The 26350-nt window shown below is 42.0% G+C and overlaps 1 protein-coding gene across 1 annotated transcript; it reads left to right on the forward strand.

Moving 5' to 3' along the window:
* Positions 1 to 1022: 1022 nt before the first annotated feature.
* TROAP (trophinin associated protein) lies at positions 1023 to 25030 on the forward strand. The gene is made up of 17 exons (XM_075265561.1): positions 1023 to 1147; positions 3790 to 4106; positions 5787 to 5976; positions 7424 to 7581; positions 8892 to 8985; positions 9281 to 9393; positions 9492 to 9649; positions 12190 to 12254; positions 12348 to 12496; positions 13021 to 13105; positions 15769 to 15869; positions 18771 to 18881; positions 19203 to 19286; positions 21315 to 21377; positions 22385 to 22688; positions 23781 to 23962; positions 24671 to 25030. Exons 2-17 carry the CDS (start codon positions 3855 to 3857, stop codon positions 24701 to 24703), a joined length of 2142 nt encoding a protein of 713 aa, XP_075121662.1. The 5' UTR covers positions 1023 to 1147; positions 3790 to 3854; the 3' UTR covers positions 24704 to 25030.
* Positions 25031 to 26350: the final 1320 nt, after the last annotated feature.

The following is a 26350-nucleotide window of genomic DNA, read 5'->3' on the forward strand; positions in this document are numbered from 1 at the left end:
GGGGGGAGAACAGCATGACACTGGGGCAGATGGAGGGGGTGGGGAGAGAACGGCATGGAACTGGGGACAGAGATGGAGGGGGCCCAATGAAACTGAGGGGGCAAATGAAGGGGGGGAGGACGGCATGACACTGGGGCAGAGACGGGGGACATTAAACTGTGGGCAGATGAAGGGGGAGAACGTGATGAAACTGGGGACAGAGATGGAGGGGGGACATGAAACTGGGGGCAGAGGAAGGGTGTATATGAAACTGGGGGAGAGATGGAGGGGGGGCATATAATTTACGGGTGACTGTAGGAGGATTATACTGTGTGGGAGCACATAATAAATGAATGAGAATGGGTGGAATCAACATAAAAGTGGGTGGAACTAAATTTGCCGCGGCGCGCAGAGCGCGCCGCACATTTTGCCCCTCTTTCTACTCTTTAAAAGATTGGGAGGTATGGCGTTGGTGACGTCACACTCCTGCATGACGTTACTCGCTTCATCTGCAACGTACAGTGTCTCGACTCCCCCACCTCCTTTACAAGAGGGCCCACTGAGGCTCTGTCGCCCAAGGGCCCATAAAAACCTGGAGCCGGCCCTGCTGACAGGGGTGCTTTGTTATTACAGCCGTGTCCTGTTACTAGGTCCTCAAAAAATGAGCTGTTGGAAACCTCTCCTCTACAGCTGAGAACTAAACTTTATTGAAAACCACGTGGAGAAAACAACAAGTACAACACTAAAGCTTTCCTCTCTGCTGGGAGTACAATCATGGCGTTTCCTCGGCTTCAAACGTTACACTGCGCCTGTGTGACACGCCCTCCTGTGACACGCCCTGCTCTATACACAGCTCGCCGTGTGCAAACCAACGGTGTCCAGGGTGATCGCTTTTATCCATAAGCATATAGTCACGTGATTGTTAGAGCGATTAGCGTCACTGCTTTTTCTGGAAGCCGATTGGCTGCAAGGGACGTGATCACGTAAGTTTTTGTGTCGTCTTTCAGCCAATGAGGGAGTGCAGCTTTTTACGAATTGTGAGGCTGGAGCTGGGCCGGTGTTAGGAGCTGAGTTCTGAGACTCTGTGTACGGGCCGGAACCGATGCTAGAACCGGTGTGCTACCTGTATGGCGCCGCGCTGAGTGCACAGGACAGGCGGTTGGATCAGGTTTGTCTCGTGTTCTGGTTTCTCTACCGCCCTGACACTACAATAACACTTCTGTCTGTGGGTGTATGGGGAAGAATACTTGTACCGTGTGTCTGTAGGGCAGCATAGCTTTACTGGGCACAGCAGTGTGATATAGTAGGGCCATGTCCTGCAATGCATTAGCTCCCTCAATCAGCTGATCTGATGTTCGGACCTTCACCTGTTCCTGAGAGTGGTAAAAGTCTAAAACTTCTCAAATGATTGACCTAGAGCTTTACTTCTCAACGTGTCCTGTGTGTACCCCAGGGGGACCTGGCACATCTCTAGGTGCTAGACATAGGAGCATGATATTGGGGTGCATTAATAGATTTCGCATGTATAGGGGGACTTGGCTTAGACTCTATTCACTCAGCATTTATAATGTGCACTCATGATATACGCGTGTATCACATTGAAATCAATGGGTTAAAAAGCCTCCCATTGATTTCAATGGGTAGCGTGCGTAAGACAGAACTCATTGAAGTCAATGGGATTCTGTTTTACTCCGCTCACTCTGAACGTGAACTGCTTTTTTAATTTACAGGCTCCCCGACTTTCGTGTCCCCGCACAGAGCCACACGCTAGTGTGAACCTAGGGTCACCCTGCTCTACTCAGTGGACAACTGTGATGCCAAGCACAACCACTAAACAATCTATCATGCTGTAGTTGGTTTTCTGTGAAGAGTCTGCAGCATTCATCAGAGTGCTTCATTTCTTCATACAACGGGATCCCTGCTGACCTTAAATTGATGACCTATCCTATGAATTGATTGGTGTTGTCAACTCTACTACTCAATAAAGAGGATTGTGGATCCTATGAATAATTTATGCCTATATAGATGCAAATGTTTGTTTTGGTACCGTGTTAGCCAGTGGTTATAAAATATAAAAAACAAAAAAAACTTTGCAAGTCTTCAGTAGGTGATACCTTTTTTAATGGCTAACTCATAATGATGACAGAATATGACGTTTCGAAGCTTCCTCTGAGCTTCTTCTTCAGATATAACTAAAAACTAGTTTTAGTTATATCTGAAGAAGAAGCTCAGAGGAAGCTTCGAAACGTCATATTCTGTCATCATTATGAGTTAGCCATTAAAAAAGGTATCACCTACTGAAGACTTATATAGATGCATACATCTGATGTTTACTATAAAGGTATATGTGGGGCTATTTCCAGGTCACTGCTGAGGCCAGGGCTTGGTTAAACAGGCATTTCATATGTGTTAAAGAGGACCTTTCACCATATCTGGGCACAGGCAGTGTTATATACTGCCAGAAAGCTGACAGTGCGCTGAATTCAGCGCACTGTCGGCTTTCCCGATCCGTGCCCGGTGTAAAGCGCTATCAGTCCCGGTACCGTAGCGCTTTACAGTCAGAAGGGCGTTTCTGACCATTAGCCAGGAACGTCCTTCTGCCTCGCGGCGCCTATCTCGCTGTGCTGTGGAGCGGGGAGGAACGCCCCCTCCCTCTCCTGATAATGCTCGTCTACGGACAAGCAGTGTGAGCAGAGGGAGGGGGCGTTCCTCCCCGCTCCACAGCACAGCGCGATAGGCGCCGCGAGGCAGAAGGACGTTCCTGGCTAATGGTCAGAAACGCCCTTCTGACCATAGAAGAGCTACGGTACCGGCACCGTAAGCTCTTCACACCGGGCACAGATCGGGAAAGCCGACAGTGCGCTGAATTCAGCGCACTGTCAGCTTTCTGGCAGTATATAGAACTGCCTGTGCCCAAAAGTGGTGAAAGGTCCTCTTTAAGAGGGACCATGAAACAGAGACCAGAGATGAAAAGGAAAGTGTCAGAAGAAGAATGTTGGGGGGGATCAGTAAAGTGATCCACCAGACAACTCCTCCTCTAAGGCCGAGGCCACACGTTGTGGAAACGCAGCTTTTTTTTTTCGTTGTTGTAGATTTTGCTGCGTTTTTTTTGGGCCAAAGTCAGGACTGGTTTGAGCAAAAGGTAGAAGTATAAGAGTTTCCTCTATACTTCCCATTACTTTTGTAGTCATTCTTGCCTTTGGCTCCAAAAAAAAAAAACCACAACAAAATTTGCCACATAAAAAAGCTGCGGTTCCGCAACGTGGGGCTTTAGCCTAAAAGGGTTATCCAGCTTCCAAAGTTATCTGCAAATACATCCACAACAGTACTAAATATTCACTCACTTTACCTTGTGCTGCTTTGTCTTGGATTTATTTTACTTGAGACTCCTTTTATCACTTCTATTTACATCTGAGATCATATGATGCTGTGATGTTTTGTTCGCAAGCTCACTCCCCCTGCTATCTGCAGAAGGCTTACTTTGGTGATTTGTCTTTACACCAGATATTGTACAGTAATATGATGTAGAAACAGCTGTCTCATCCATGATGGGAACTTTGCTAAACTATTAGGGCTGTATCTGTCAGCAAGCTTGTTGACAGTTTCTAAGCACAACCATGAGAAATCTGAACACAGCCTTGAAGCAAAACAGTCTAGAATAAGTCATGCAATGTATTGACTGTATATATTGTGTGTGACATATATGATGAACCTATGCTTTGAGATGTGACACTGTTCTTATGCTAGTTGATTTTATTCATACAACCTTTTCTGCAGTTTCTGAACCTTTTTTTTTTAATTTATTTGTAGGGGGATATTTTTGAGGTTGCCTGAACCTTTACGTGAAAAGTGCCTAAGGTGTCCTCTTGCTGGAAATGCAAACTTACAATGAATATACATCAGAGTTTGACTGGAAGTCTTCCATTGCTCAGAAGAACATCTGTATGAAAGGGAAGGAAAATGGGTTGAATTCTCCAACATGCCGTCAGCCTGGTATGCCAAAACCAACAGTGGAGAAGCTTGCAGCACAAGACCCTCCGAAAAGCAAACTACCAATTCTCTCAAAAGCTAAGCAACCCCCAGATTTCCAGAAACTGCATCAGTCCTGGCAGAACCAATTTCAGAAGGTGCGAAAGGACAACAATGAAATTTAGGTCTTTTACATTGCTTTGCCCTGCCCTGCCATGTTTTTTAAGGCTATAATAAAACAAAAAACCCTCAAACATTCATTCTAGACTATCAATGTCCAATCTGAATGCTATCCATAACTTCTTCAGTAAAAATTAACCCTTAAGGATGCAGGATAGTTTGGAGGTTAATGCTCTTACTTTTTCCTTCTCAGCCTTCCAAAATTCAGGGTTTTTTCTGACGACCATAGCTATGTGAGGGCTTATTCTTTGTGTGAAGAGTTGTACTTTTATTTGGCATAATGGTTTGATTACCTTTTTAGTAAATTTTTTTTAGGTGGTCCTTGTGTCCGTATATTGCGGCACATCCCTCAGATCCCGAAATCTCATGGTGGATCCAAGGGGCCAGGGGGACAGTTGTGCCCTCAAACCACCCTGATGACATGTTTGCTATTGATCACGGCATCTGAGGAGTTATACACAGCGTCTGAGTATTTACTGACTCCAATGGCTAGTCCTGGTTCTCTGTTGTATAATTTGCGTTACTCTAGGCATATATTTAACGTATTAGTGCATTGCTGAGCAGGAAAGGGTTGAAAAGATTCTATCTTTATTTTCGAGCATCAGCTAGCCAATAAATCTGTGAAAAATTTTGATGGTATCTGTGTACAATCCCTCTTCTCAATCGTACTTAGTGAGGAAAAAAAGAGAAGCGTAAATGACTCCATTCATTATAAGGCCCCGTTCACATGGGGCACACATGGTGGTCTATGGAGACCGCTAGTGTTCTTTTTTCCGCTTGCGGCATCATGCTGCTAGCGGAAAAAAGAAACAAGCTTTAGTTGGGTATCGCGGCAGCACCCTCCGGACTAGGCCCGTTGATTTGGGCCTAATCCGGAGCGGAAGGCCGAGACGGGATGCCGTGCACTGCACCAGCATCCCCTTGCGGAAGCCGCAACAAAATATGCACACGCGTATGAACTAGCCCAAATAATGGCTCTGTGGTTTTTTTTTATTTGTTTTTTTTTAAGACACCACACAGAAGGGAAAAAAAAAAGTTGTTTATGTGAAAGAGCCCTAAAAGTGAACACAGACTGTACACTTAGCATGTTGCCAAGCACTACTGGCACTAGGTCTTAAGCAATCCTAAAACAATGTATAACAATAGTCTGGCTGTATTTAGTGTGATCTTGCGTATATCTGCTTTTGTTACTGAGGCTGGTAGGAGAAACTGATAATGTACATGGTAAGGCCAAAGGTACAGGGCTTCTGTTGCTTAATGGACCTGCAGATGTCTTTTATACATGTCTTCCATTTTTTTCCAGTAGCTTGTGTAAATATGACACATTATGACGTGTGAGGGAGGTGTCATATATCCAGTAACGTAAAATGTAATTATTAGAGATGAGTGAGTACTGTTCGAAACGGCAGTTTCGAATAGCACACACCCATAGGAATGAATGGAGCCGGCTGCGCAGACGGGGCCGGCATCCTGTCGCTTAACCCCCTGCGTGCCGGCTGCGTCCATTCATTCCTATGGGTGCGTGCTATTCGAAACTGCTGTTTCGAACAGTACTCGCTCATCTCTAGTAATTATGTAAACTCTTTCCTTTAAGTCTACATTTTCTTTAACTTAACTCCTATTGTGTGTGTTTTTTTTTTTTTTTTTTTTCTCTCTAGGGAAAAGCCGTGAAAAAAAAATCTTGCACTCGTCCTCAACCTTTTAACTTTTCTCAAAAGAGTGATCGATCTCTAGTAACTACAGATGCAGGTCAGTCTGTGAATCTTCAAAGTCACAGAAGAAGGGAACCATTAGCAGAAGTTACTCTTGGTCAGAAAAATCTAGAGTCCAGGCATGCTGATGTGAAAGGTAATAAGAAGCGACATCTGTGACACTCCCACTGTTTTCAGAATAGCAGGTCACTCCTTTGTGGAATTTTTTTTTTTTGTGTATTCTAGGGAAAGGGGATGATTTGAATTTTTTATGTTATCTATTCATTTTTTGCATTTATTAGACTCCCTGGGGGTCTTGAACCCCAGGGTTTCTGATCACTAATACAATAAATTACAATGCTAATGCATTGCAAAAAAAATTGCCATTTCTTTTGCAGGCTACATAATGTAGCCTGCAAAAGAAAATCATTGCAGACAGGCCTTGGAGCCTTCACAAGGCTCCTGGCTGTCATGGCAATGTGACGCCGGCCCTGAAGCATGCTCTGGGTGCCGGAGGTGGCGTCAACGCGCTGCTGCTAAAATGGTGCCACAATCAGGCACCGATTGTGGACATTAGCGCTGGGTATCTGCTGTATAAAACAGCAGACGCCTGGGGGCTGGCCAGCTCCCGAGCGGCCATAATGGCCATAATAGTACGGCAAATGTCGGGAAAGGGTTAAGGAACAGTCTGCTCACTCCCTTCTCCATTATAACTAGTTTGGTTTGTTTGCATGTAATTCTGCCAGTTGTAATTGTAAAAGAGCAAACAAATAGCTGAGAAAAATCTAAGTGAGCATAAAGATCCAAAAACTCTGAACTGCAAATATACATCCGATATATGCAGGTATCCATTCCATTATATCATTTACCATGTAGGCATGATACAGGAAAATAGCAATCTATAAGCACAGTCTGTAAAGCTGCTTGATGTCTGTGTGTGGTTACATATGGAATATTAGTCAAACGGAAGTACATAGACTTTTTCTTACATTATAAGCTGTGAGATTTACAGAATATTCAGTCCTTACAGTTTACAGATGTGTGTAAGGGTGCATTCACACTGAGTAAACGCTAGCTTATTCTGAACGTAAAACACGTTCAGAATAAGCGGCGTCTAAAGCAGCTCCATTCATTTCTATGGGAGCGGGGATACGAGCGCTCCCCATAGAAATGAATGGGCTGCTTCTTTCACTCCGTGCAGTCCCATTGAAGTGGAAGACTCCTAGTGGCAGAAACTTGAGAGGTTAGACTAAGTTGTCCGAACTTCTCCGGTGCTTCTGGCACGATCAGTTTACCCCAATGTCCAGTGCACTCAATGAAGCTGAAGTATTCCACTCCAGCTTAATTTTAGTGCTAGGTATGTATAGGCTTTTTAAACACTTAGGCACAGACAGACCTACTATAAGGGATACTTAGGGCGCTAAACCACTGGGCCTGCTAGTGGTGTTGTGTACCAAATGTGCTTGACAGGTTCCCATTAAGGGGCAGTGTCTCCTGAGATTTCCCCATTTCAGATTAGGGTAGAGGCAGGTTGCTGAGGGTACTGAATTGCTGACATCCATGTATTGTTTTGTGAAAGCTTAAACAAACTTATTTATTTGTAGGTGTATCCGAAGAGTTTAAAGCCGATCCAGCAGCACTAGCTAGTATTTTGTCTAATGTTGGGGTGCCCATTGCTGCAACTGGTAAACTTAGCTTGGCTCAGAGAGTGCCTATGAGGGTTTCATCAATTGCTCAGTCATCCAACATTGGCAAGAACACGGTAAAAGTGAACTGATAATTCTGCGTATTCTTGTACCCTCTTGGGAATGCTTTTTATTTAACCTCATTTTCTTCTTCTTCTTAGTCTATTGCATGTTCTATCCCTTTAAAGTAGTGGTTTACAAACTGGGGGGGTTGTGTGAAGACTGCCAGGGAGGGTCGCAAGCCATCATTGGTAATTAGGCTTTGCAGCACTGCTCTATAGTCTCAGTATTGCTGCTGAGAAAGATCAGCAGCTATATTATTAACGGAGCAGTAGTGAGTAAAAAAAAGGGGGCTTCCTGAGGAGGAATTCCTTATGAGGGTGATACGTGTGGGGCCAGGAGAGGGGAGCTGACCACAGGTAGCAGCTATGCATGGGTTTACATTTATTTGTTTTTTAAACTTTTCAGTCAAGTGCATGTTCTATAATCTAGAAAACCAGCATATGCCATCCTCCATGGCAACTCTGGGTTTCATTTCAGCGGTATTAGTTATGATTTGGGTCACATTGCACACATTACCACTTTACCTTTATTGCTGAACTTTGGATAATACTTATGCACATTATGAATGGTTCATTATTGCGGTATAAAAACATATTTATTATGAGTCATATGATACATTTTATTTATCTATCACATATATAATTGCTGTTAGTTTTTTTTCCCTCTTTTCACAGAACATATAGTTCAATACTTTTTTTTTTTTAATATATATATATATATATATATATATATCTTAGGGACAGCACTTTAGGGAGAGTGGTATAAATCTTAATTTATGTTCCTCAGGGCTTTGCACATTTCTATTACTGCTTTATTTTAGACCCTTGGACTTCATCCATCCGTCCATCCGTCCATCCGTCCATCCTTCCTTCCTTCCTTCCTTCCTTCCTTCCTTCCGTCCTTCCGTCCTTCCTTCCTTCCTTCCTTCCTTCCTTCCTTCCTTCCTTCCTTCCGTCCTTCCTTCCGTCCTTCCTTCCTTCCTGAAGCCCCCTTTTTAGGTTGTTTTTTTAACTGTGTGTTAAATAAAGCTTAGTTATATTTATTCTATTCTGAGGATTGAGCGCCTTTTTATGGCTTGCAACTTTTTTCTTTGATTCTCATTCTAATGTTGAGCCTGGCCTTGATGCACCTCCATATTTGTTCAGTGGCGCCCACTAAATATGTTTAGTGTATACTATGGATAGGTCATCAGTTTAAAAAACAAAAAACTAATTTTCCTTGAAAAATCCATTAAACTTTATTCATACATAATTTTAGTTCAGTTTCTTATACATTATTTTCATTTTCATCTATTGTTGTGTTTCTTTTCATGATTTATTTGTAGATGGTTAGAAGTTCAATGTATGCTGTACTAAGAAGCCAGTCGTCATCCTCCAATTTAGACAGGATGTCTTGCTTCTCCAAGATGCAAACTAAAGGTATGTGGAAAGTGCCTGTTGATTTCAAATGGTTTTCAGCGGTCATGTTGGAGCAGCAGGACCGGACTGTGCTGCAGGCACTGATGAAAGGAGAGTATGGGTTGTTTGTTTTTGGGGTGCCACCGCTGCTCTATGCTGTTTTAATCTCAGTAGAAGTGAATGGACGCTCAATGTATCTCAGTTGTGTTATGCAGTTTCTGCAGCATCTATCTAATGAGAATAACCATTTGCTATCGCCGCTTATCTGGACCATGTATAAGATCTGTTTATTTTCTAACTTTTTTTTCTTCTTTAGTGACTGATCAAAAACTTGAGTTAAAGCAGAATCTGCTTTCGAAGAGCCATGTCTCTAACAATAGTTTAAAGGAACCTGTAGCCTCTAAACTTGGTGATCCGCAGCAGTCGCAGGTTAGGAGTAATTCTACCACCATAAAGTTGTTTAAAACTTTTAATTTAACAGAAATATGAAATGTGCAGCTTCTTAGTGTCTTATGCTGCTTCTATAGGAGAATCCAGTGTTGCAGCAGATGAACCAGACTGGCTATGCACAAGCGTCAGGTGTGACTTCATTACCCCTCAAGAGTCAGGAGGTCGCGACAGGAAAGTCTCCACCACTTCCTCCAGTCACTGAAGATGAAGACAGCTCGGTATTACCAGAAGAGAAGTATGTGTGTTTTGGTTTACAAGTAACTTACAGTTTATTGAAGTGAATACTGTATGGATTCCAGAAAAGGCCTCGAGCTTCTGCTGTATCTGGAGCGAGTTGTGATGTAGCATTCAATTGTTCTAAGGCCTATACGATAAAATTGCAAGGTTAGAGTGGTGTCATGGTTGTATTTACTTCTAATCACTGCTTATTTTTGATGTCCTTGGTTTTGAGTACTTTACTGTCATATATAAACTAGAAAGGTTGACAATTTGCGAATTAAATGTAATGTAATGTCTTTGCAATTGTGTATAGGCAAATCTGGTAATTCAGGTTCTGCCCCTGAAGCACTTGTGGACTGACTTGCATATCCAGAGAAAGATGATTAAAGAGGACCTTTCATCACTTGGGGTACATGCGGTTTTATATACCGCTAGAAAGCCAACAGCGCGCTGAATTCAGCGCACTGTCGACTTTCACAATGTGTGCCCCAGGTGAAGAGCTGTCAGTCCCGGTACCAATAGCTCTTCACCTGGGGCACAGATCGTCTAAGCAGACAGTGGACTGAATTCAGTGCACTGTTGACTTTCTAGTGGTATATAAAACCGCATGTGCCCCAACTGATGGAAGGTCCTCTTTAAATCTGTATTGTAGAATTTCGTTATGATCCCAACTCCTTGTCTGTGAGCATTCAATTATTAAAGTACCCCTCGGGGTAGGTATAATTCAGCTGTGATGAAAGTCAGCCTCTCATGATGCCTGGCGTGCGTGTGAAGTTTCTAAATTGACCCCGTAGTGATCTGTTTATTTATAGTATCAGGTTTTTCAGTTCAAACTAAGTGACATCAGTGACAGACAGAATAGTGATAACATATCAGCTGTGCATACATTAACCTTTAGGGGGAATTCACACGGAGTAAAGTGCCGCGCAATCTGGCACCTATGCGCGTCAGAGGTTTGAGTGCTCAAAAAGATCCCATTGATTTCAATGGGAGTTACGATCGTATACGGTGCGTAATTTTGCGGCCGCAAAATTACGCACCGTATATGATCGTAACTCCCATTGAGTGCACAAACTTCTCACACGCGTATACGTGCCAGATTGCGCGCCACTTTACTCCGTGTGAATTCCCCCTCATAGTGCTTACTTATAGAATATCCCTCATATTTACCCAAAGGACGATTGCTCACATTTCAATGTGAACTGCAATACATAGCAAATAAATAGCTGGCATAGATTGACATCATATGCAGGGGCACTGTGTGTAAAACTAACCAAAGATCTACATGGTATAGTAGTAATATTAAAGGGGTCATCCAGTTTCTAACATTGATATAATTGAAATCTATGCGATGGCAAATGAGCAGCGCGGCTCTTGGTATGTAACCAATATTGCAAACCGTGGCTCTAATATAGATGACGTATCTTAAAGGGATTCTACCATTAAAAAAACTAATTTTTTTTTCTAGGTAACACGTCGGAATAGCCTTTAGAAAGGCTATTCGTTTCCTACCTTTGGAAGTACTCTCCGCCGCGCCATTCGTTCGAAATACCGGTTTGTACCGGTATGCTAATTAGTTCTCTCTCAGCGATGGGGGCGTCCCCCAGCGCAGGAGATGCGATGGGGGCGTTCCCATTACTGTTCGAAAACCGACTGCAGCGCTGCCTCTATGTTCTTCTGTATCCTCCCCTTCCTTCTTCAGCTTGATGTACGACGCCTGCGCAGTACGCTCTGTTTGGCGAACCTCGCCAAACGTACTGCCTACATAGTGCCGACAACGCAATTTTGCGCATGCGCAGTACGTTCCTCGAAGTCTTCGCTGAATGATAGAATCCCTTTAAGGATAGGCCATCAATGATAGAACCTGTTTAACCCTTTTAGTAGCATATCTGCATTGTTTCATTGGTCTGTGGCCACATAGGGGCCTTTAAATAGAAGCAGAAATGTACCTATATGATACAATAAATGTTTTGAGCCTGGCAACACTCCCTTTAAAATGTGAAAAATGACACTGGACAGTTAAAGCTAAGGGTCAGTTCACACGAGAACTGCCCGCGCGGGTTTTGACACGGAGAGAGACGCGGTGAGCGGCTTTCCCCTCCACTGTCGGCTCAAATGAATGAACCGACATAGGAGGGAGCTGCCGGGGGCGGAAGCCGCGCGGCTGAGCCCGCGCGGCTGAGCCCGCGCGGCTTCCGCCTGAGGAAAGGGCATGTCCTTTCTTTTCTCCGCTAGCGGCAGCCCGCCGCTAGCGGAAAAAAAAAGCCCGGTGGTCTACATAGACCACCATTGTAAAGGGGCGGATTTTGAACTAGCCCTAATAATAACTGTATGATTACCAAGCTGTATTACTGCTTGCATAATACAATATAAATATCCCAAACACATTATTGTACAATTGAAGTTCTTCTGTGGCCTAATGACATACACAAAGTATTTTACCTTTAGTACCAGGTAGGTTTTATGTGCTTGTGCAGTGGATGGATGGATGGATGATGACAGGTGTTAATGAATCTATGTTTGCAGCTAATAGTTATAGTTCTAGTGTATTTTCAGGTGTGAAAAGAATATGTCAGAAATGGAGTCTTGTGTAGGGGAACGAGATCTTACAAAGAAGGCAGGTAAGCAACAACATTTCTCTGAGCCTTTTTCTTTTCTTTGGGTTGTGTGTTTTGTTTTTTTTCCTGATTTGTAGTCTTCTATCTTCCTTTTAGGTTCAGCTTCTGTAGAATTTGTTGCTGATTCACAGGCATTAGCCAGTATACTTTCTAACACTGGAGTTGCCATTGGGAATTGTGGAAAACTGAGCTTGGCACAGAGAGTCCCTCTGCAGAGCAGAAATGTTTCTGTAAAGAGTAACATGGTAAGCTGTAAAAGAGAAAAGTTAAACCAGAACCTGTCCCATCTTCTGATATGTCTGTTTTAGTAAATGCTATATGTGTGTGTGTGTGTGTGTATGTATAAGTGCGTGTGTGTGTATGGCTAATGGCAGAATATGTGTGGTACATGCCATGTAGCTAGCCTGAGTTTATTCGCCTCAGGGTCTTTTGGATGTTCCCATTTGCCATGATTCGCTTACATGTCATTTTTCAAAGAAGCGGAAAGAAATCCTCTCTCTGGCCTAAATGATATCCCTACTTCAGTGAAGATACTCAGAGGCTGTACTGTATTCTACTGGTCAAGTTAACAAAGCCTCGCTACTGACACGTACAGACACACATACAAGCGTTTATTTCTGTAGGAAAAACTTTTATTTTTTTTAAATAACGCTTTACAAAATGTAACTCTAAAATACATATTCAGTTTACTTTATTGTCATCTGTATTGATGGCACAACCACCTTATGTCATCTGGACTATTTATAAGTCATTTTTCATATATTTTCAGACCTCATCAAGCTCTGTTGCAATTCAGGCTACAACACCAAAGCCTTGCTTTGGACGTATGTCTACCATGGCAGTGCCAATTAAAGGTAAGTTTTTTTTTTTGTTTTTTTTTTCCCCCCTTCCTTCAATGCATTAGTTAAGAGTTGGGGTGGGTTGTTTTTTTCTATTTGCAAACTCTTAAGGGTGTAAAGCATAGAGTGCATGTATATTATATTGCTAACAAGTTAAGTTGCCTGGATTGTACAGAGGAGATAATTATAGAGGTAGGAGCACAAGCTGCTGTGAGGGCTGGCTAACTCTCTGAAGCACTAGTGTTAAAATCCGTGTGCATAGTTAACTTTCCATCTTAAAGTCCCTTCTATTGGTGATGGGAACTATAGCAAAAGTGTGGTCCTTGTATCCTACTGAAAGAATCAACTCTGATGGTCTTAAGAGTTCTCCAAATGACCATGTGTACCTTGGTTATAGACTTGATATGCTCCCTGTTTTGCACTGCAGAGTATGGAAGTCTGCTATAAAATCCCGGCAGGTTTATTGTAAGAGGTGACCTTACAAATTGTTTGGCTGCACAGACTGGAATGGGGCCTGCTAATATGGTCACCACCAGCACCTATTATGTAGGGCTTAGTAACTTTTCTGTTACTCACCTGCATGTAAAAAAAAAAAAAAAAAAGTTATCTGCTTGGATATTCCCTGTTATTTAATCTCTTTGCATACTGTTTTCTCTTACACACTTTGGTGGAACGTCTTCCTGCCTGCTTTGCTTTGTCTTTAATGATGCTATAACTGAGGTTCCTCGGTCTCCCTTGGTACCACACATAAATAATGTTTGTTATCCATTGAAGCAGCACCAGAGTGCTATACTTTAATGATACAACATAATGGAGAAGATTTTAACACTGGTGCCAAGGGAAAGTGGCAGTGTAATAATGGTAACCATTTCCAGCGTGCTTTCACTGGCTTAAAGGGATTCTACTACTAAACCAACATTTTTTCTAATTACCAGGTCGGAATAGCCTTAAGAAAAGCTATTCGTCTCCTACCTTACTCAGTTGCCTCCGGCCCGCCATTCCATAGAAATACCGTTTTTTTTACCGGTATGCAAATGAGTTCTCTCGCAGCAATGGGGCCGGGCCCCAGTGCTCAAACGGCAATGGGGGCGTCCCCATTGCTGTCAGTGAACTGTCTCCAGCGACGCCTCTATCTTCAGCTGCATCCTCCCCTTCTCTCTTCGTCTTCCGTCTGGGTCAACTCCGACGCTTGCGCAGTCGGCTCTGCCAGTGAGTCACAAGTAGAGCCAACTGTGCATGCCGGCCAGCGGACATTTTTGGGAGCCCGCTCTTGTTCTTGTAGTTCAATACAGGAGTGGCCTCCCAAAAATGGCCGGCATGTGCACTCGGCTCTGTTGGTGTCTCACTGGCAGAGCCAACTGCGCAGGCGTCGCAGTTTAACCCAGACGGAAAACAGAAGACAGAAGAGGCAGTTGCAGCTGAAGATTTTGACGTCGCTGGAGACAGTTCTCTGGCAGCAATGGGGACACCCCCATTGCTGCGAAAACTCATTTGCATACCAGTAAAAAACGGTATTTCTACAGAACGGCGGGCCAGGGACGAATATCCTTTCTGCAGGCTATTCCGATGTGGTAATTAGAAAATATGTTGGTTTAGTGGTAGAATCCCTTTAACTTAAAAAAATGAAGGAAGTGATCTTGGTGGATTTGGACTATACCGCTTCTTTTCTTTTTCCACCAGTTTCTGCACGTGTACTGTAAATTTGTGCATCATGGTTATTGCTGTCTGATAGAGAGTCTACCACCACCACCAGAAACTCTTCTAAACCACTTATATTCTATTATAGGGGCTGTTGTCTAGTGACCTAGTGAACATGCCTTTTATAAATCAATGTACAATTTTGATGCTGAGTGAAACGCTGCAGTATAAAACTTAGCGGAAACTCATCGCGTTATTTTTCCGAAGCATTTTTCATTGCATTTTCGCTGAGGTTTTTCTCTGCAGACTTTCTGCCCTAATTGTTCCTATAAGGAAAACACCAGCAATTTTCCCGCTGCAGATTTTTCTTCTTCTTCTGCAATGTGTGGATGGTATTCGCCAGAATCTCATTCACTTTTCAGGTACTGTAAAACAACGTTTTTCCACTGTGGCAAAAAAATGCAGCGTTTTCACAGGGTAGGGCTTCAGCATTAATGTCAGTGCCTCTGCCAGAGCCTCATTATTCCCTAACATAAAAGATGACCAGTCCCAATTTTGCAGTGCTTGCAAAAATGGACGATCTGGCAAATACAGCCACATGCCTGGTGCACTGAATGGCTCTTTTGGATACAGATTAATAGTTTGTTTACTTGTCACCAAGACTCTCGTTCATTGGAAAAAGGTTTGTTCACCGTTAGAGATGAGCGAGTACTGTTCGGATCAGCCGATCCGAAACGCACGCATTGAATTGAATGGAAGCACCTGGTACTTCCGCTTTGACGCCGGCCGGCCGCTTAACCCCCCGCGTGACGGCTACGTCCATTCATTTCAATGCGTGCGTGCTGTTCGGATCGGCTGATCCAAACAGTACTCGCTCATCTCTACTCACCGTCTCTTACAGCCCGTACAGCAGCATTTAAATGGTTAAGTAGCAATTTTAGTTTTGGTAGACTCCCTTTGAATTAAGAGTTGTTGTTGAAGGTGTCAGATGTAGAAGAATATTATTTAATCTTTTGGGGTTTTATTTTGTTACTCCTCAGATTTAGCATTCAGCCCTTGTCGAGTTCCTAAGACGGTGATGACTGACAACTCCTCTAGTGGATCGGCTCAGAGGGTCCATCAATTAAATTCCTCTGCTATGGTTTGTGTCTGTCATTTTCTGTTTATTTTATGCCCTTTTTTTTCCCCCTAATGTCATGTGTACTTTAGGATCAAGATTATTTTTATTAGGTTTAAAGGGGTATTCCCATGACGCTTGTTCACTAACCTGCAGTCTGTTGTGCTCTCTTCACTTCCTGCTTCTCTTGGCACATAGGTGGGCGGGGTTTCACTTGCACTGGATTGGTTGTAAATGAATTACCACAGTGTGAAGCTGATGTAGCAGAGCTGGATTTGAGTCAGTTTGCATTACATACAGACGTAACGGATTCCCTATCTTAGCCCTTATAAGCCAAATTTAATTAAACCGACTGATAAGAGCTCAGAAATCCCGGAGCTCTCACCTCCCCTATCTGAGAAGCTCCGCTACTTAAAAGACACAAACAGCTCAGAGCTGCTCCCAGCCCCTACCTCCCCCCTGAGAGCAGGCAGCTACATCACTTGACAAATGAGCAGATAATCCTAAGGGCCATAGAAACGGAGTGTAAACCATGAAGAGAATAAATTAAGTTAGCGGCCAAACAAAGCAGTTTTGATAAAGCAGTGTATTTAGGAAAACTCTTAAATCCACATAAACTAGCAGTATAGATAGATCCTTGTGATGGGACAACCCCTTTAATTATAACTTTTTATTTGTTTTGTCTTCAGCCGTATGTATGAGCACTGCGGTACAAGCTGTAGAATTTCTTTTCTAATTTGCCAGAGCCATTGACCAGCAGCTACTTCTCTACTCTTCAAAATGTCCTATGTTGATATGACAAGATTACATTTCAGCTTTGATCTAGTCGTACATCAGCTTATAAGAACTTTGAGGAGAGAAGGAGCTATCGGACAAGCAGCTTGCTGACTTGTATAGAGCTCTGCTCAGTTACTGCAGCTGTGCTCCTGTACAAGTGAACTAGAGCTGAGCTGCAGTACCTCAGTACAGCCACTACAGGGCGTTACCTGCTTCCAGCTCTGTTCTCTGTATTCTATGGATTGGTCATCAATATTGTTCCCAAAAACCTATTTAATCTGTATAGTATAGAAGGAACAGGTGATCATGATCAGAACCTTTAAATAAGGTTCAGGAGGAAAGTGTTTGTAATAGACTATATCTAAGAATAAGTGGGCATATTCTAGTTCTGCTCCGTGCAGGACTTTTCTTTCCACTGATTTTTGTCGGAATCTGCGACGGAGTCTTCTACAGAGACTGACGAAGATGTGAACCTAGCCTTGGAACACTGTAACACCCTTGTAAGGATTGAAGGACAAGGCAGAAGCACAGATCACCCCAGGACAGCGGTATTTGAGTTTAAACTGCCCTATGGGAATTAATTGGATCTATCATGATTAGTATTTGTTACCAGATTGAATGTAAAGGGTTAATGCTGCCATATAAAACATTAAGGCTAAGGAAGTTTACAGCTTCTTTGCCCTTTTCCTAAGTTTCCAATGAAGGTTTTGGATTGTGAGTCATACATTAATTTTCCGAGTTCTTCTAAAGACGAATTGAAAGCTCATCAGTAAATAATTATTCCTCACCTTTGATCAATATGAAGTTAATCCTCTGACGGGGCCTCAAGGTCATCTTCTATATTTTCTTCTGTGACGCCACTGCTGGCAGGCAACTGCTGTGTGCTTGGCATCATTGTCCTCTTCAAAGACAAACTTACTCAGCACTTTAAGCTGGTAAAAGGGTTAGTGGGTTTTTACCAAAGACCTCTCGTAAAGGTGCACTGTTCATCTTATTCATCCAACTTTGAGGATGACACTTCTAGCATTTGTTGTCTACATTTGCTCTTAAACCTGAGTAATAGTTCAGGCTGTGGTTTTAGGATGGTGTAGTGTTACCAATGCCAAGCTGCAAAATGAAAGGCTGGACTGGCACGGTTTAGATGATGATTTCTTTTAGGCTTTTATATATAAAGTTTTGCCAACCATATTCATGTCAGCTACAGACACAGGCTTGGCAACAAGGCTTGGCAGTACTCTAACTAAAGTATCACTGTTTTGCTTTCTTATCATATTATTAGTAACTTATTTGTGTGATGAGCCCATTGTAATGAATGGAATGTTCTCATTGATTAACCTTCTTATTACCAGGCTTGGGGCTCCTCAACCAACAGTATGTCCTTTTATGCTGCTGGGTTTTAGGACCCCAAACCTAGTAATGATAATCCCATCTCCTCTATTAATGCATTTTATCATTATTAATTTTCTGAAAATGTGTTCTGGACTCCTCTGAGGCACCTGGCAGATGTGCCTCTAAATCTTAGGGGTTGTGTCAATATAGACACTTCTCCCCCTATTCGCAGTGCTCCATTCACTTTTATGGGGTTGCAAGGCGGAGATTAGAGTCCTGATTGCTCCATAGAAGTGAATGGCTCTCTGGTCTTGCAAGGGCACTGGTGCTTCATTCACAAAGAGGCTTTATGAGGAGTGTAGGTCCCCCATCCTCTTTAGCGAATGGACCCTTATTTCCTGTCCTGTGGATATGGAATAAGTGTCCATAACAGCACAACCCCTGGTAAGAGACAATAGTATACCCCTCTTTACTACTAGTGAAGATGAAAGGAGGGTCACATTCTGTTTCAATAGTTTGTGTTTAGTCACTATGCCATTTTTGTTTAAAAACCATCTGTATGTTATATATGTAAGGTATACATCTGGAAATTGTCCTTGCCTATACTATACTATACACTGTCAAATATTGCCAAATTAATGGTGGCAGCACTTGATGACTCTCTCTGACTTATGCACCTCTTTTGATCTGGCAATGGGTCGTGGTCTCCTTTACTAGTGGAAACCATAATGCAGATGTGAACATAGCCTTGTAATGTTTCTCCATGAATTTGCTACCAGAAGTTCTGGATTACAGATTTATTTTATTTTTACTTTGCAGAAGTTCTCCCATCGATCCACTTCAAAACAGCCATTCTTTCCAAAAACTCCACGTGCCTTGGCACTAGAAATGGCAAATAAGAAACTAGAGACTGAACTTTCCGATACCCGAGTAAGTTAAAGATTAGCATTAGAGATGAGCGAACACGGTTCGGATCAGCCGATCCGAACAGCACGCACCCATAGAAATGAATGGAAGCACCTGTGACGCCGGCCGGCCGCCGGCAAACTCAGCGTCACAGGTGCTTCCATTCATTTCTATGGGTGCGTGCTGTTCGGATTGGCTGATCCGAACAGTGTTCGCTCATCTCTAATTAGCATTTCAATTGACTGAATTTAAGCATTTATTATAGTTTTCTTTTTATAACATTGTATGCAAGGGTCTGTTCTTGTCTTTGAAATATCTTGTTTTTTTTTTTTTTCTGTTCTGTAGCCTTCAGCAAGGTCGACTGTGAAGTGGGCTGATGAGCTCTCCCCTTCTACGCCTGAGATTCTTTGTAAAAACGAGTCCAACATTGTGAGTGTACATATGGCATTTTAAGTGTGTTTGTCACCATCCAGAGCAGGGGTAGGGAACGTACGGCTCTCCAGATGTTGCAAAACTACAATTCCCAGCATGCATACTTACTCTGCTGTTCTTGGAACTCCCATGGAAGTGAATGGAGCATGATGGGAGTTGTAGTTTCACAGCAGCTGGAGAACCAAAGGTTCCCTATCCCTGATCCAGAGGCTCACAAATAAATCCAGTTGCAAAGATCTCTTCAGTCAGGCTCTGTAGAATTGGCCATGTCTGCTGCCTTAGCACACTGACGTTTTCTACACCAACAATGACTGGCACTGATCAAAAATGCAAAACTTGCTTCCAACAATGTATTTGGTCTGAGAATAAAAGCAAATGTATAACAGTAAGGGCTCGTTCACATCTGCGTCGCCCTCTCCGTACTGCAGGTTTCCGTTTCCTGCCTAAAACAGAGGCAGGAGACGGAAACCTGCAGGAGTCTCTCTCACCCATTCATTTGAATGGGTGAGAGAGATGTCCGGCCGTGAGCGGCGGTGAGCGTTTTGCGCTCTCCGCCGCGAAACCGGGTTTTATAATCCGGACACAGAGTCGGACATGCAGTACTCTGTGTCCGGATAAACAAAATCCGGTTTCGCAGCGGAGAGCATAAAACGCTCACCGCCGCTCACGGCCCGGACCCGGTCTATGGTTTCCGTCTTCTGGCATGCAGAAGACGGAAACCATAGAACGGAGACCGTGAACGCAGGTGTGAACCTAGCGTAACCTTATGGTACCTACACTTAAAGGGGCTCTATCCCTGGGAAAAGTCATTTTTAACTAAGCACATACATGCATAACCTTTAGAAAGTCTATTCCACAACTACCTCTTGTACGTAAATTGCCTCAGTGGTTTTTGAATGAGCCCATTTTTATTCATATGCTAATTAGCTTCCAGCCAGCACAGGAAGTTCCCAGCAGCCTCCTCTCTGCTATTCTCTCCTATCTGTGTGTGCAAACAGGAAGCAGGAAGTCATCAGCAGCCTGTGCTGTACACACACATAGGAAAGAATAGGCAGAGGGTGCACGATGAGACTTCCGGGTGCACCAAGAGGCTTATTAGCATATGAATAAAAACGGGCTCATTCAAAAACCACTGAGGGGATTTACATACTAAAGGTAGGTGTGGAATAACCTTTCTAAAGCCTATGCATGTATGTGCTTAGTTAAAAATGATTTTTCCCAATGATAGAGCCCATTTAATGGAGGAAAGTATTGGGATACATGCTGATCATTGAATGACATCACTTTCCATTCAGACCCATTGCCACAGGTATATAAAATGCAGTCTGTTCTAGCAAACGTGAAAGAATGGCTCGTTCTAAAGAATTCACAGTAACACACTGGACAGAAAAGTGTGCAAAAAACAGCACCACATTCATAAATTTTAAAATGGTGTAAACTCAGATGAAGACTGTTTTTGTCATGATTTTTTTTTTTTTTTTTTTGCAATAGATAAAATGACAAATGACAATGAATTTTGGCCTGTTGGAAAGAGAGACAGATTTATTAAGGCCTATATGACAGATTTATAAATCTATAATAATATGGCATTTGTAGTTTTATACAGTGCAAAGTACAACAGTATTGATAAGTATGATAAACTGTGTTGTATAACTATCTGGGCCATTTTCTGTTGATGGTGGTTCACATTGCCAAGATTTTAAAACAAAATGATGTTTGCCTCCAAACTCTGAGGTTTTTCAGTCAGTGCTGAATATTTTGATGTCCCTTAAAGATTCTAAAAAGGTCTAGGCCCCTTGCACACTATTGTTTGCGAGCCATCAGTCGTGATTGAATGGCCTGGTTGATGCACACTAGCCGTGCTTCCGCATGTTCCATTCATTCAGTAAATGGGTCAGTGTGCTATCTGGGGAAAAACACTACACACTGAACTAGCACACTGTCATGTGCAAGAGGCCTAAGGCATTACAATAGAGACAAAGTTGCAAGTTTGGTTCCTTTAAATCTTTCTTACTTTTGCTATAGGAACAAGTAGCAGTGCGGTTGTTTTTAGATGTTGAATGTCCAGGAGAAACTGAAAAGAAAAAGGTGAGACTCCCCAAACCCTTCCATCTGGGTGTTCATATGATTATTAGAGATGAGCGAGTACTGTTCGGATCAGTTGATCCGAACAGCACGCTCCATAGAAATGAATGGATGCACCTGGTACTTCCGCTTTGACGGCGGCCGGCCGCTTAACCTCCCGCGTGCCGGCTACGTCCATTCATTTCTATGCGAACGTGCTGTTCGGATTGGCTGATCCGAACAGTACTCGCTCATCTCTAATGATTATCAGTTGCAGACTACTCACAGACTAAGAGTCTATGTTCACTACCCAGTCAAGTGGACTAGCAGTGATCAACAATATAGAAACGTAGATCAGCAGTCATTTGCACTTTTACACAATATGATGCCAACTATATGAGGGTAGAACGATTGCTATTGCAGATCATTATCTGGTGGCAGCACGTCCCAGTTTACACAGGACGACGTGCCACCAACAATTGAGCTACATAAAAGATGAATTAGCCGATAGAGAATAGTTTTGCTTTTTTGTCGTTTGATCTGGAGGCCACTTATATGGGCCAGTATCTACAAATGCTTCCTACCGATTATTAACCTATGTAACGGGACATTTTTTTTTATACCAATCTATTGGCAAAAATGTTCTTTGGATTACAGAACAATCTATTTGAGATGATTCAGTCTTTTCCTGTTTTCTTGCTGCCCATATAATGCAGAATGTTGCAACATACTTTATCAGTTCTGGCTGTGGTCAGCAGCTCTGTGACTCCAGGTCTAAAACTGCATTGTCCTCTGGCTGCTAATACTAGTCCTTGCCCTTGGCATTAAGACTATATTGGGTCTATGTTTTACAGTTAAGGGGGAAAGGAGTTTATTTTATTTTTTTCTAAGTATAATATGTTTGGGGGACGGAGGAGAAGGCATACGATTCTTGTTTTATCATGTACAATCCTTAAAGGGGTTAACCAGAGTTCTTAGTAGTATATCTGTATTATAATGTACATTTAATCAGTTCATGTTTTTCTGAGCAGGAGCCGACTACAAAATCTGATTGTTTGAAAGAATCTGAAAACCAACAGCCAGCGGCCATACAAAAGACAATAGAGGCTACTCAACCCGGAAACGCTAATAACAATGCTGGTGGAGCAGCATCTGAGGGGGCATCACAGGACTTGCCAGTACATACAAACATGCACCCTCCTTCAACTTTATCCCAGCCTAACATTGCTGAACCTCATGTGCAGTATACCAGTATTGTGACTTCTATGAAGCCACCGTTGCCACTCTCATTTCTCTCCCATCCAGCTGTACAAGCTCTGCAGTCGCACACTTTGGGTAAGATGCATTTATATATTTGTATATTAAATGGTTCACTACTACACTAAATAGGAAGGCATGACAAAGGCAGACTAATATAAAATGACTGCTCTCAGTAGTGTCTTATTTAGCCTTTCAAGAGTGTGAACACTTTCAGGGTTGTGTTTTTTTTTTTTTTTTTTTAATTCAGTTTTTAAATCCAAAACTGGAAGAGGATTAAGGAAAAAAAAATAGTACCACTTGTCCTTTATACTTCCACTCCCTTTATGATTCACTCCTCGTTTTGGCTGCAAAATCTGAATAAACAAACTCGACACAAGGTTTTGTTTTGGTTTTTTTTCCCCCAAGTTTTTATTCTCTGCAATGATGGTGTCTGCAGTTATCTCTACTTTCTGGTCCTCAGCTGTGTCACATGACAGACATTCTGTGTCTCCAGTTTGAGGACTGGTGGTCAGTTTCTTTGTTTGTTCTCATGGCACTTACGTTGTCCTTTAGACTACGGCTACAAAAAAAACTGCATCCAGAAATTTCAGTGTTGTCCTTTCTGCACCACAGAAAAAGAAAGTAAATGTAGCATTGTGACTTGCTGAAACAAGGTCACAAAAATCCACAAAATATTGTGACAGTTGAGCTTGCGATGTGACCACATTTACATTTATTAGATGCAATTCTGACTGGGCGACTTGTGTTACCTCTAAAGTTACTGTGTTGCCCTAGGTTTGCTATGTTGTCTTATTAGGTTTGTCATTTTTTGGCCAACTGTCCACCTTCAGCAGGGAACCATGATATTAACAGAGAAGACCCCTTTAAGGGTTTACCTTAGGGGGCCTGAACACATAAAGGCAGTGTGCCTTACAAATTTTAAGTCTAAAAATATCTTAAATGTCTCACCTGTGAAAACTTGTAAAAAGTTATTGCATGGTGCACAGAACCACCAAATATGAGTACACCTATCTAAGGTGCCAGGTAATGTCATGAGGGTCATTATTTATCTCTGGAGCACAGAAAATCCTCCAAACTGTACGGTGGGGTGCACACACTCTGAATTTAGCTGTTATGTGACAGATTGTAAAAAACTGCTCGGTAATTACAACCTACAACTTTCTTCAGGTTCTTACTCTTTACCTGAAATTGCACGATTAAGAATACAAGCTGCTGTGTCGGCAAAACAAAGGTTTTGGGAGACCTGTCTGGATGAGGAATGTGCCTTCTATACATCTCGAGCGGCTGTCAGCTCTTACAGGAGTTGCACTGATCCTGTATCCAGTTTCCTGGACAGGCAGGAAGACCTGGTGAGTGTAACACATTGTTTTAAAAATGTATTAAGAGCTGATTCAGTTTTATTAAATCAAAGATATTGATGACCTTAGGATAAATCAGATTGTTGGGGATCAGACACCCAGCACCCTACCAGTCAGCTCTTTGAAGTTACTGTAGTGTTCGGGCATGCGCTGCAGATAAGATGGAGTTAAATATTTCTGGTTTTATAGTAAGAATATGTATGGTTAAAAATCATTGCAGCCATTATTTTATTACACTGTAATTGAAATAAACATTTATTATAGAGACTTAGGAAAATAATGCTGATACTACACTGCGACTTTTTGTATTGCTACTATTAGAGTTTGACTATTGAGTGACAGCTGCAGTCTACAAGACTACATTCATATGGACTGTAGCTAAGTAGTTTAAAATTGTTTAGTAACACTACAAAGTCGCAGTGTTGCCCTGGCCTTAGGATATAAAATAAATAAATAAATACAGTTTCTACATTTTCATCTCCCCCCCCCCCCCACACACACTCACACATGCGCACGCACACACGCGCACCTAATTGAACTTAACTGAGAAGCTGATTGTATTGTGCCTTTTTATCTGAAGCTGTAATATTTTTTTTTTACATATTTAAAATGTTATATTGCTGCCTTTTTATGTAAAATACACAATTATTTCACCATAGAGTATACAGTGCTTGATATCCTGTTTCTTTTCTCTTTCAGCACTTTACTCCGATTATTCCTGAAGAATCCTGAATGCTTGAAGCTGCCTTTTATAGAAAGTTTGTTTGTCTTTGCATCCTGCTTCCTGCACATCACTTTCCCCAGAGCAAGCAATGGCTTCCATTGTATGCATCATTGGTTTATGTGCCATGTTAAAGGGAGTCTGTCAGCACAAAATTGAGATATAAACTAATCACAGTATCTTGTAGGGCTGTTGACAATGATGTATTTCTTATTCAGTACTGCTGCTCACTTCTTGTAAAAAGCTTTTATACAAATGAGCAGAAAAGGGCTTTAGGGGTGTTGCTTTCCGTCAATGGGCTTTACGATCTCTTACCACCCTGTGCACGTGTGATGATGATTCGCTTTTCCTGGAAGTAAGGAAGCTGCCTGAATCCACTTCATCTGAAGTCAGCTTCCTTCACTTCTAGGTTCAGTGTGTCATGATCAGACATGTACAGTACAGATAGTGGACGGGGCTGAGCAGCAGATACTGAAGACCATTGATGGAAAGCAATGCTCTTAAAGCCCTTTTCTGCTTGTTTGCATAGGGATAAAAGCATGATTTTTAAAAGAATAGAGAAGTGCTTCTGAATTAAGAAATACATCATTGTAACCTGTCTTGACAGCTGTACAAGTTACTGTGATTCGTTTGTATCTCAATTTTGTGCTGATAGACTACCATTAAAGTATGCCTGTACATCTAGTTACTAGTTTGCTGCATATGGTGCTCTCAGACTTGGTTCTTGATGTTAGGTTTACTCTATTCATCGGATTGGAGTGCAGGTATTAAACTGATATACTGTCCACCTTGCTCTGCTAGTAGTCTATAGGAATAAGTGAAGTGAAGGTTGTTAATATTCTCTTGGGGCAGTGGAGGTCCTACCTTGCTCTCACATGAATACTGCCAAGGATGCGTTTCCAATCTGATTCCATCTGTTTTACCATAGGGCATAATATGAACATATATATATATATATATATATGTGTGTGTATATATATATATATATATATATATATATATATATATATATATATGAGACTTTTTTCTTTTTATTTTGTAGTAATATAAAAGCAAATAAAACACTATTTATATTTTAATATTGTGTTAAGTTTCTGTTCTATTTTACATAAATTTGTGCATCTATACTCAATGAATACTAACAAAGTCCATGAAAAATGGGCAAGCAGTCTGTGTGGCCCCCCCTTAACCTCACAAATGCTGGATTAGAAGTAACTAGTAATCCAGTTTAAGGCTAAGGCCGTATGTTGCGGGTACATATGTGGGGACAATGCTTTTGTCTGCTGCAGAAACTCTTAATTTTACAGTACTAGTAAATTGAATGAGATTTTGGTTAATCTAACCCATACATTAATGGGGAGAAATGCTTTTAAAAAAGTGCATATTTTTGAAACAACCAGCATGTTAATCTTAGCTGTAGAATCTCAAGCAAAGTTTTTTTTTTTTCATCCTTTATTAAAAACAGGGAATGAGGCTGAAGATAAAAATAATAGAAAAAAAACAAACAAACCTCAAACAGATAGTTCATAGATATTGTGAAAATTATACTTCTGGTCTGCATAAGACCAGCAGGGGGCAGTTGTGTATTGGTGACATCAAAACGAGCCAGACTGGAGGTCTGTAATATAACCGTAAGCGAGTCAGTTGCAGACTTCACC

This window comes from Leptodactylus fuscus, chromosome 2 (assembly GCF_031893055.1).
Source record: "Leptodactylus fuscus isolate aLepFus1 chromosome 2, aLepFus1.hap2, whole genome shotgun sequence".
Lineage (NCBI taxonomy): Eukaryota > Metazoa > Chordata > Amphibia > Anura > Leptodactylidae > Leptodactylus > Leptodactylus fuscus.